The 12,645-nt window shown below is 35.9% G+C and overlaps 1 protein-coding gene across 1 annotated transcript in view; it reads left to right on the forward strand.

The window, feature by feature from the left end:
• Positions 1-4,672: 4,672 nt before the first annotated feature.
• VTI1A (vesicle transport through interaction with t-SNAREs 1A) overlaps positions 4,673-12,645 on the forward strand; it is a gene marked incomplete at its 5' end in the record, with an annotated part of 114,666 nt that continues 106,693 nt past the window's right edge. The window contains 2 exons of the mRNA XM_009864772.1: positions 4,673-4,750; positions 11,112-11,132. Of these exons, the coding sequence (XP_009863074.1) occupies positions 4,673-4,750; positions 11,112-11,132 (99 nt within the window). The remainder of the gene's footprint in view (positions 4,751-11,111; positions 11,133-12,645) is intronic.

Consider the following 12,645-nt stretch of genomic DNA (forward strand, 5'->3'; position numbering starts at 1 on the left):
CGAAATAAAATCTAATTTATTCCTACAAATTATTTCTGGTTATGCTAATTTCACGTATTTATTTACATGTAGAGCAGACACAAACTCTGAAACAGATGCCTGAAGATTTTCTTAAAGCATTTATATATACTAGGAAATCCTAATGAATTTTGTATGAAAACAGATGTTTGTGGATAAATAAGCCTTTTTGTTTGTTTACGCATATTTCACCAAAAAATCTGTTTAATCTGTTCTAAAAGCATTGAGCCCAAGAAATGGAGAGGTTGGGAGCAGAGGATTTGCTGGGCCTTTTGTCTGAAATGCACCTAGGTTTGCTTCTCTGTTTGGGGGGCTGCTTAGCATTTAGGAGGGGCGAAGCTATTCTTTAGTTCAGGTATGAAAACGTGCGGTCCTTTATATTAATTATTTTTGCTGAAAGTGCGTTGGAGTGAGGGGGCAATGGCTAGTTCTGGCCTTCACTAATGGGAACATTTCAGAATGTGGATGGTAATTAAAGAATAGAATGCGGAAAATTAGGCCAAAATTGAATAGAAATGAATGAGTGTGTGTTCTGTTGTGCAGATGTTGGAAAAAGATTATTTTGGGTACCTTTTTCTATCTATATCTTATTTGGTTACCATGTAAAAACTGGTCCTAGACCATGTAGATTGTTTCTCTTCCATTGCCTTTTCTGTTTTTATGTTGTGATGTATCTGTATAGGTAGTAATTTAGCAAAATATCCTGTCTGCCAGGTGCGGGAACTGGCTGATTGTATTGTAATACCAGATCATTACTTAATTCATATGCAACCTAGCCTAGCACATGGAAAGCATTATAAATCTATTTACAGTGTGGCTGGTCTGATGATAACATTGTATTAAATTCCCAGGTGAGGCAATTTAAGCAATTGCTTTGCCATGTGTAGGCCATGGAAATTAACTTCTCATATGCTTTAGTAATAGACGAACTTCATTGGTATGCTGAGATTAGTAGTACAGCAGAATTCTTACAGTCTGGTTACATGTACCCTACTTCACATGTAGAATCATACTGGGGGGGTAGGGGGTTGGTACTGCAGATCACAGATCTTAATTAGTCTAAGCTGAGTTAATTCATTTCAATTCTAATTTAGCTGGGCTTGCCCAGGAACACATCCAGTTCTGTTGGGAAATGTTAAGGCTTGGGTCAAGTAGGCAGATTGTTTAAAGCCAAATTGCCAGACAGAACTGAGCAAGTGTATCTGTTTGAACAAGGCTTTAAGGAAATCACCCAATCAGTATGCAAAAATCCTGTTCATAAACCAAGAGAGATCTGCCTGGAATCAGAAATTCTTCCTTGTCAGAAGGTCTGGGTACTGTAGTACATTTAAAACAGCCCCTGAAACTTTCTCTGTCTTGAAGTTCTTGCAGAAACTAGCTTAACCCTTTGGTGTCGTGTGGTGTGTTCATGTGCACGCTGCATTTGAATGCAGACATGTACACTGAGTTAAAAACACTTGTGTGCTTAGACTTTTTGTCTATATGTATAAATAAAGGGAAATATAAAATACAAGGGGAGCTTATATATATGACAGACCTTTACAGTCAAAAAACCACACAGAGAACCTCTTAAACCTATATTGAGCTGCCCAGAAACGCCTTGGATTACAAACTCTGTAAAGCTTCTGTCTTTTCTAGAAACATACATATAAAGTACCAGTAGACAGTGGTAACTGACAACTAAGACTAAAAATGTTGACAATTTCTTGATTTGCCTGGTTAGCTTATGTATAGAAGTCATTAACTATTTATAAAATGCATTATGAATTGGGTTCCTTCAAACTGTAGCAGAGTGTGTGACATTTCCAGCTCAAACTATCATTCTCGCATTTGGCTAAAGTACATATTTATAAACAGCTGATAGTTATGAACTAGAAGAAAAAATAATTTTAAAATTATGTAAGTATTGACTTTGGATGAGCCTCAACTAGTTTTGATAGCTGCTTTTAAAAGTGTTAGCCAGTATTACTTTAATAAAAATAAGAATAGTATTTCATGATATTGATATTTTGGACAAATCCTGAAAGAACAAATGATCACTTTAGTTCAAAGGCCTTTTCTTTTATATTATTGATTCATGTGGGAGCGAAACTGTGATCAAAAGTAGTATCAAATTATTTATTGATTATGGCAAAGAGTTATACCTAATTGTAGTCAAAGGGTTATTTCTTTTAATATAATTGCTGAATTTCAGATTGTGACAGATTATTGCAATAAAGGAGCAATAATGCAAATACATTTATTAAGTTCAGTGGTGATGATATAAAGGATTATAAAGGACCTCTAGAAATTGTATTGCTATTAACATTTATTTCTTTCCCGTGAAGAATATTCTTTTTCCTTTCTTCCGTATAGGCTCTTATGAATGAGAATATCAGCCAGTTAAATCTTGCAAATAAATCTTGTGTAACCAAGGACCATTTCAGTCCATACATATAATTAGGCTACTTGTTCACTGGAGAACAAGCTCATGATGCATCATCCTCCTCATCTCAGTCTAATAATGATAAATATATTCAACACTAACAATCAATGGGGCTGAGTCATTTTGTGAAATTGGGAGAGACTGTACAGTTGAACTACTAGACCTCAAATAGGAAGATTGAATCTTAATCAGAAAAGAAAATTAGATATTTATTGGTATGTATTTGTAATTTCCTTCCTTGTTTGATGTATATCAAATGAAAATAGGAAAATAATATAATTGAGCAATCTATGCCAATTTGTTGGCTTTTTGGTGAAAAGAGAGGAAAACAAAACCTATCTCCATATGATATTCTTGCACACTGTGGAGTGTTTTAGTCCCCCATAGTGATGAAATGAATAATTTAAACAGGCAGCTCTGATACCACAGCCTGTTTAAAGGTTCTCATTTCCTTTAATGCTGTAGACTACTTTAGCTTGGTTAGTATGAAACTGTGACAGCTGAGATCTCCAAAAGATTTGGCACAATTCAGCTTTTGTAGTAGATCCATGGTATGCTTTGTCCTTGCTACGTACATCTGTAGCTTTAGTATATAACCTAGAGCTGAACATTAGGGACTGAATCGTGAATTGGTAAGCATTGTAACGATGGTGATGGTAGTAAAGGGTGAACTACACGGAATGAAAATCTAAAATGTGTTGCTCTGAGATGAGGCTTACTTTACTGCAAGGTTCCTAGCGTAATGGACGACCCACTTCCAAACTTGTTCGTCACAAAGGCAATGAATTTACCTGTGCTCAGTGTAATTTCTAGTGAGTTGTTTGTTTCCCGTGCCCCAGTCCTAAGCAGGTTTTTTGGCATGATTGTCCAGGCAGGGAAGGTTTCACACACAGAATCACAGAATGTTAGGAGTTGGAAGGGACCTCGAAAGATCGTCTAGTCCAAGCCCCCTGCCAGAGCAGGACCACCCCACCCAGAGGAGGTCACGCAGGAACGCGTCCAGGAGGGATTTGAATGTCTCCAGAGCAGGAGACTCCACAACCTCTCTGGGCAGCCTGTTTGAGGAGGGATTAGTTCTTGCTGAGTTCCTACTGGCAGTGACTCCAACAGCAAAGCACTAGAGAAGTTCCTGCCAGTAAAGGAAGGCCCCACAGCTCAGTTCTTCTGGCTCTTGAGTTTTCTCCTCTGAGGAAATGTAAAACTGGTCATAACAGCACTCAAATATGAAAAGATTGTAGACAATATGTTGAAAATTCTTTATATCTTTTAATGGTGAGTGTAGGAATATTAACTGACTAAGGGGCTGTTATTTGGCCAACAGAGACATTGAAAGCCGGGCTGATACTCTATGATATTCCCTGTTGTTCCACTGAAATCTCTGCTACCTAGGTAATCTTCAGACATTTGCTTTCCATTGCTTGGCACTTGATCTAGTTTAGAGTCAATCTGAGGATCAGTTCATGAGCAAATCTGATGCTCATAAGCTGTGGATAACGACTGTCTGTCATAACCTAACGAATGACTGTTTCAGTTTCGTGGTCTTTCCATGAACTGCTGGAAACCAGCGTTTCCTGGTACTGTACTGTGCCAATGTTTTCCTATACTGTATTTCTTTTGCCCTTTGATTTCTGGTCCTTTCTTGTTAGGCCTTCATAGTCTTAGCAGCATAGAAAATACTTGTTAATTTTCTACATCTTTTAAGTTCGACCAGCTTTGCCAAATGTGTGTTGTTCAGGTTTGTTTGTTGGTTGGTTGGTTGGTTTTTTTAGCGTATGGGAAAAGCTCAGTCTCCTTTCCTGTTTAGCGGCGTCAGTGCAGTGTTATGCTGAGTTCCACATCCAGCTGGCAAATGTCCTTCAGAAAAATGCGTTTGATTCCTACACATGAATTTCCTCAATGCTTCTGGTACTAGCGTATGTGGCCTCTCCTGGTTACCAGCTTATCGGAACTGGGATCACACATTATGTATCTTCAGCTTCTCTGCAGCTGCTTTCATTGCTGAAATGTTGAGGATGTGGCTGTCTTAGAAATGCTAAGGTTTTGCTGTGCAGATCTGTCAAAATACAGCAGCTGAAGAACTTCTAAATAACTTTTACTTGCAGATTTTTTTAAATTTTTTTTTATCAGATAGGTATCCATTAGGGGGCTCTCGAGGTTTAAGATGATCAGCCTTGATGCCAATGGCTTCGGAGCTTTACTTTCTAACCCTTTTTTCTTTTTGTTTTACAGAAAAGGTCACGAATCGCCTACAGTGATGAGGTGCGGAATGAGCTCCTGGGGGATAACGGGAATTCCTCAGAGAACCAGGTAGGATGCTAATCAAGAAGCCCTAGTGGGTGGCTGGAGGGTGAAGGAGGTCACTGGCACACTGGGCTTCTCAAGCTGCTCCTTAACAGCATTAGCAACAACTCATGTGGAAGTGATACTGTTTAATGCAAAGCTGGGGTCTTAATCAACTTCAAAATGTTTCTTGGAGATCTTACATTTAACCCTTTAACTTGTGATCACTGTCTGCTATCTTAAAAAGAAATCTTTTCTTCTCTTTTCTTTATTATTTAGTACTTAAGAAATAACTTGAAACGCGCTGTTTGCCGGCAAAGCCAAGGTCTTCACCTCAAACACATGTAAAAGGAATAGAAAAAGTACATAATGCAGCTTTGATAATAATGCAGTATAATTAAATCAACACTAGCAGGCAAAACAAATGAAAGTGCGCTCTCAGAATTAGGCAGTAACCCACTCAGTTTCCTTGTGTGATTCCTTCCCTAAACAGATTTTCTCTCCTTGTACCAAAAATACAAGTTGTACTAATAAGAGTGTGCTTTCATAATGCATCTTGTACCAGAATGCAGAGTGCTATCCATCTCTTTTAATAAAGGAGAGCTTGATAATCCTGAGGCTTTTTTAAAGTGCTATACTCGTGGTGTTGTTGTGGACACTACAGTGAGGATTCTGATAGACAGCTGAAAATTGTAATGGCAACATTATATTCAGGGGACTCTGGCCCACCTGTTACTATTTCTTTTGGTACTGAAACTTGTTTAACAATGTCTATCTGAAAGCAGAATATTTTTTGTCTTACTGAAAATCATGTCAACTGTAATCAAAGTTGTGCATTTTGAAGTAGAAGTTAGTTGGAAGTTTTCTTAAATATCAGATTTCCTTTTCTGACCAGATAGAATTTAAGTTATTTTGGTCATTAATTGGGAAAATTGTTTTAAGTGTTTGCTTGATAAATGCAATATTAAATAAAGAAATGGATCAGAACCATGTTCTGACATTTTTAGTACCCTCTACCCTCAGTATAAGCTCAGTTCCACTAAGGACAGAAAATAAGAAATACTTGGAGACTTATCCCACTACAAGGAATTTTAAAACACAGGCCCCTTAAGACTTAACCTTATACTTTATTTTAAGTGTGCTGTATGAATTTCAAACTCTGTAATAGACTTTAATACATGCATTAATAAAATTATACACAGAATACAGTTTATTCACAGGATACAATTTGACTGTAGACATAAGTATAGTGTATAGCAGCATCTATGTGAAGAATTAAATTTAAAAGATATTAGTCTTTATATTTTACAGCAAGGGGAGATTCCAAAATTTGAATAAAATAAAGATTGTTAAGAGAGTTTTTTAACTCTAATAAATTTATGGAAACGGTGATTTTACAGCAAAGAGTCTGCATGTCACGATCATGAACTCAGTCCTGTGAAAGTGTTAAGTTTCTCATTTTATTTCTTCCAAGGCGCTGCTATTTTTACATTTCAAGAAAAAAATTTTGTGAATTCAGACATAAAAGGGCAATTGTGATAAGAAGCTTTACTTATAACAGAATATCTTATATGTAGGGAAGAGATAAAATATTTTATTTTCACTTTTTAAGGAATGGTTAAAAAACTGGTTCATGTGCACTTTTTATGAATTATAGTCTTTTTTCTAAACCTGATGGAAGAAAGATGATCCCATCTCAAGGAACCAGATGATACTTCAACCATTTGTCAGCATGAGTGGTTTTTTTCCAAATGACCACTCCTTAAATGGGAGAAAATTTTGGCCAGTAAAGGAGTTTTATGTAGTCCTTTAAATAATCAAAACCCTTTTATATAAACCAACCTAAAATTGTTACCCGTACACGTTTGAAAATTTTGCATTTCTTTCTTCTCTTCCTTGGAAAATGTTATGAAATATCACCATGAAGGAGTTGCCTAACTTCTTTTAAATATGTGATTGCCAGTATTTTTTTTAAAGAATATTACTTATTGTGTTGTTTCAATCTTGCAATCTCTTTGTCTTATGAAACATCTTTATTTATGTTTGTACTTATCTTACATGCAGTGCAAGCAATACAAGCAGTTACTGCATGAGCTTCAGTCTGATGTTGAGCTTATCGGAATGTACAGCTATCCAAATCGAGTGTAAGGTTTGGGTACTTACCATTCACTGAACATGTTTTATTGAGTTATTTTTTTTAACTCAGTAACCCCAAGTCTAATACACTTTCACTCTTATATGTTATTATATCAATAGAAAACTTGGACTATATGATGACAGGATGCTCAGGTATAACTTACAGCCATACAAAAATATCTGAAGATGTTTCAAATTCTTGGTTTCATTTTGGTTGGAAATAAATTTGTTTTCATTTTTTTCTTTTCATGGAAATAAACACAAGTGGATGAACTGACCCTAATATTGTTGGACTTCTCAGTTAGTGTGCATTAGGTTAAATCAGATAAACTGAAGAATGGTGGGTTTGTTTTCCCCAGTTCAGCCACCAAACTGTAAGGAGAAGAGAGGAGGGATTCTTCTTCTAACATAGGAGTTGTTCAAAACAATTACCAGCCCAAAATTGCTTCTGTACCTGTCCACAAATATGGTTTAAAATGTGCCAGTAGAAATGCTGAATGTCTTGTTAGACTGGGGTCTACCCAATGGAAATGAGAGATGAGCTGCATGTTTTAGGTGTGGTCTTTGTCATCATGATAAACATTTGCACACTGGTTTTGCTGGAAGGAACTTGATGTGTACTGGCTGGTGGGACCATACTAAGTATCTAGAAATAATTGGGGCACTATTAGAAAAAACCCAACAATTTGAGTCTTTCCTTTCTTCAACTTGTTTTTTCAGTTGAGTTTTAAAGGTACAGTTACAGCAAACCACAGCTGAGTTACAAGCTGTAATGAATAAGGTATGAGTTTCCAGTTGTTCTCCCAAGAAGGAAGATATAAGTACAAAGAGCCGATTGAACAATTATCAAATGACGATTTATCTTTCATCTTCTTCATTTTTCCAAAATGTCACCTGTAAGTAGGAGTCATCACGTGTAGCCAGCAAGAACTTAGAATAGTTGCCTTAGAATACTAAGATTTAACTAATTTTTCCGCGTAAAGAATACAGAAACTTCTTACAATAAGTCATACGTATCCTAGAATTCTGCTATTCAAAGTATCTTTTGAAATAAATACACCTCTGTTTAGTGAGACAGGGAGTGATACAGTGCTCTTAATGCACTTAGAGTTTAGTAAAGTCATTGCTTAGTATACATTAATTTCTTCTTAATCTGAGTCATGTGGAAGTAGTCAGAAGAGGCACATACAGAGGTTGAACATCAAGAGATGTCCTTTCTTGCAACAAAAACCCCCACCTCTCAACCCCAAACCCCAAAACCTGCTGTGTTCATTGGGTTGTTATTTGTTTTCCAGGAGTGTTCTCAAATGAGCTCTGTTACTTTCAAGTCTTGCTTGTCATTCTGGCCACCAGCGTTGATCAGATCCCTTGGAAGTTTTGAGTTTTTCAGTGCAATGATACACTACTTAAAGCTATGACTTCACCTTAATAAGAATAGAACTGGCTTATGTGGCAATTCCTTTGGTTTTTAGAAAGTATGTGTTGGATTAAATCAGAAATCCTTTTCGACCAAAAAATAATGTCAGGTACAGTATTCCCAACTTTCTTGAAATGTAATACTGTTCCTTTCTCTTTTGCAACTGTGTTCATTAATAAGTTTAAATAAATTTGCATTAGGTTAAACTGTGTGTCCGGATACACATACATTGTATATGTGATTTGTAGTGAACAAATATTTTCTGGCTACTTAATTTCTGACTACAAAGTTGTGATAATATTAGATTTGGGCTTGCTGTGCATAAAGTATGTCAAACTTCAGCTACAGACCAGGGGGTGAAGTTGGTCAATTTAATTCCCCAAGATCTAAAGAAGGTCGGTATCATTTCATATAGCCCTGGCAGAGCAGATCATTACCAGACACAAATCTGTTCGTTACATGCCGAGGGTTTATAGCAAAATAAATAGACTGTCATCATAAGTTCAGAAAATTGTGTGTTCGACCCACGATAATGTGTAAAGGGCGTTTAATAGAGTTCAGCATTTATTCGTTATCTATATGCGGACAGAGACGGCGGTAGTGTTATCAGCTTTTTAAAAAAAATTTGGTAGTTTTCTCTGTCACGTGACGTGCCTCACAGACACACACACACACGTTCACACACCCCATCTCGCTCTCTGCGGCGCAGTTTTGATTTTAGTCACAGCAGAAGGCTTAGCCACAAGAGATTCCACTGGTTCAAACCAGCGTAAACCAGATTTATTTTTTTTTTTAGCCTACAAAGGAACAGATTACCTCTTGTATCGAATTCTGTATTGCAACAACAACAAAAAAATCCTTGTTTCAAAAATATGCTGATTATCATAACCTAAAATGGTGGCTGCCTACGGCTTACTGCTGTTTACAGTTGAGCAGTGAGCATAACAAAAATAATGTTGCAAAATAGAAAAGGAAAGGTAACATATTTTCATCAGGAGCATTGTTAAATGGGGGAAAAATACATCTTTTGTTAATTTGAATGAATATCTTTCAGCCAATGTTAAAAAACCCCCAACCCTCTCCCATTACTTAGCTTAGCTGCAAATCCCATGCAGAGCTTAAATTCAGCCATGCAGCACAAACAAGATAGAACATTTTTGTTTGGGACCTATTGAAAAAACAAATGTGCAGCATTTTAAAACTCTCATTGATTATAGCAGGGTGGCATGCCCAAACGGGCTCTATTGCGGGAGAGTAGTTTTAAACTTTGGCCCTTTAAGTATCATAGTCAACTGAAGAATGGTGGCCTCAGAAAGAAAAGATAGCGATGTGATCAACTCCCAGATCGTCGCTTTAGAAAGAGTCTTAATGTTTGCCTTTTGGGGGGAAAAAAGGAGGGGAAGATCTGGAGAAAGAGACCAGTTTATGATAGGCCAAGCGCTTGAATTTAAGCGCCGGTTTGGCGGACAATGCTGTTTTCTCATACCAAATTCTAGCAAAGTTCCTTTAGCTACATGCTGAAGAGCCGTTTCAGTTTAAGTCCGTGTGGTAGTAGCCCTCCTAATTACATCTCTTTAGAGCCTTGTTCTCCGTGTTGGTGGTGGGGTGAGGCATATGTTCAGTTTTAGACGAGCCATATGAAACAGTAGAGAAAAATGGAGGTTCTTTTGTTTCCTTCATGCTGGCGAGACTTTATTAGTAGTAAACATTCTCAGCTTACACACGTGTTGAAAATTACTGTTACGAAATTGTAGCTGAAGTATCAGCATAAAGTGAGATAATGATGTAGCTGTTGTAATTTCGAATTCAACTGGAATCGGTGAGAGAACTATAATTTTTTATAGAGCCACTCTTACGCAGACATTTATTGTGAGTAATTATACGTTTTGTTCCAGTACAAATAATTTATCTGTCCCTCTAAGGGGAGTGCATATTACAACGTAGCTTGATAATCAGACTGGGGTTTTATTTAGTTTTATCGTAAACCTACCAGAGCAATATTATTAATAATGTTAGACTATGTTGCTGTACAAACATAAACTGATAAATATAAATGTATATACTATATAAGTATATTCACACACACTATGTGTATATATATGTATACACACACTGTGTAGCAGTCTAGGATTAAGAACCTGGAATGAGTCTTTTCTAAGGGAAATATGTTTCATGTTGTTCCCTCTTCCTTTGTCTACTTTTAGATATGCAATACAATAAAACATAATTCTGAGCCATTTAACTAAGTTGCTTCATTTTTTGTTGAAACTGGAAATAGCTTCTATATGAGGTTCAATAATAAAATAAGGTAATGTAGTTACATTAGAACTCGGGTATATAAAAATTGAAATACTGGTTACATGCTATAAAGATGCAGTCGTCTATTAATAAGTTAGATCTGCTAGTAAAATAAGAAATCAGTTGTCACAACTAAAATATACAGAAAACATTCTGAAAACTTGTATATACAAAACCACTTCAGCTGTACAATCTTCGAAGAGAGGAATAGTAAACTTGTTTTTTTCTTTATAATATAGACTTCTATGAAGTCATTCCCCTTTATTTCATGATGGTGTCTTAGATGTGGTTTAAAAGAGAATTTCACACTATTCTCTTTGTTTAATGTGACAGTGTGAGAAAGTGATCTTTATTCGTTCAAAAAACTCTGCATGTAGTCTATGTTTAGGTTCTTTTAATGTGTTTGTCTGTGATTTTTAAATGCTAAACATGTAAACAGATAAATTGTCAATGTTAATTCTGTATCCTGTCACACAACTGATCTTTCTTTCCTGCCATTTCTTCCCTTTTTATCTTTTTTGTGCGTTCATGTTGCAGTTGATAAAATTACGTGAAGAGGTGAGTACTTTCTTGCTTTTTGTTGTCTAGCTTTCCCTTTAAAGCTGAGTTTCTAAATCTGAAGTAGATCTTTTTGTTCATTGTTGCAGGGAAATCTACACAAAGCAAAAATATTGATTACATTGCTTTAAAATATTCACTGTTGTGCCTCTTTCTCCCTAATAATTGTATACTTACATAGGAATCTCTAGATCAAACCTTAGAAATTAACATTCTTTGATAGTGGAAATTTTTTAAAGGCACTAGAAAAAGAAGGGGAGAAAAACCCCCACTATTATTTGATCTTTGCTAGAATACCATGATCAAATCAGGTACAGTAATAATCATGTTTGCATCACAAAATCTTTGATAGGATAAATACATTTATGCACTGGTATTGAAAGGGAAAACATTGCTTTGGTAAAAACCTGTGCTGAAACACTGTAAAAATGACACAGTATTTCGCAATGTTTTGAGTTTGGTATGAGATATTCAAGTAGCTTATGTATTATATTGGATATTTTATACCCACTGAAAATACAGTACAGGTAGAGCTACACACACATATCAATATTTATTATTTATTTGTGAGTGCTGTAGATCTGTAGATGTAACGCTAGAGATCAGTATTCCAGAACACCTTTCTTCCAGTTATAAAATGACTCATAAATATTTTGAGAGAGAAGCCTGGTTTAATGGTCAGTACCTCAAATGTTTCATTATAATATCTGAAATTAATCTCCTCTTTTACTTAGTGCTGTAGCTAAGCAGGTATCTGAACTGCTTTTTATTATCATTTCCCAATAGCTGCCAAAAAAAAGGTCTCAGTAAAGTCTGGATTACTTACAGGTCAGATTTCTGAAGGGTTTCATACAGAGAGTTTGAACCAGTGAAGTGTTTGAATAAATATATTTAAAAGCATGAGTATTTTAACATCACATATTTGTCTGGTATCTTCTTTTTGAAACGTGTGCCCAGACGTATCAGTAATGAATACTGAGCTCTGCAGGAAAGGATTTGTAAGTTTTAGAAACAGTGATGACAAAGAATTGTAAAGTAGCCAGATTAAGGACAATTACAGGAAATTCTAATAAACAGTAAGATATTTGCGATATAAAAATTCTTTCACTGGTTCCCTGAATGCTTTATTTTTCCTTCTTCTTGTGGAACTGATATTAATATGTTAAAGCTACAGAATAAAACATTTTTTTAAAAAAAATTAAACAAAATAAACATGTAACCACATGAAAGCCCTCCCACCACTGCTGAGTTCCCCTCCCCAATAGCCTCAGCATTTGAACAGATGACAATGTTGTTGCACGGGTTCTATAGCCTGATTTCTGAGATTTTTCAGAAAAAGGTTCTTTTGCTCATCCCTTTATATACTACCTGCACGTCTGCTCCTGTGCTTTTGTAAAAAAAATATAGTAGGATCACTTTTACTTGCAAGCATAGATTATAGTTTTAGAAACACAAAGATTTCTAATTTGTAAATTTACTCTGAAATTTAATCAAATGTAAGGAATGAAGCTAC

This window comes from Apaloderma vittatum, unplaced genomic scaffold (genome assembly GCF_000703405.1).
Source record: "Apaloderma vittatum isolate BGI_N311 unplaced genomic scaffold, ASM70340v1 scaffold90, whole genome shotgun sequence".
Lineage (NCBI taxonomy): Eukaryota > Metazoa > Chordata > Aves > Trogoniformes > Trogonidae > Apaloderma > Apaloderma vittatum.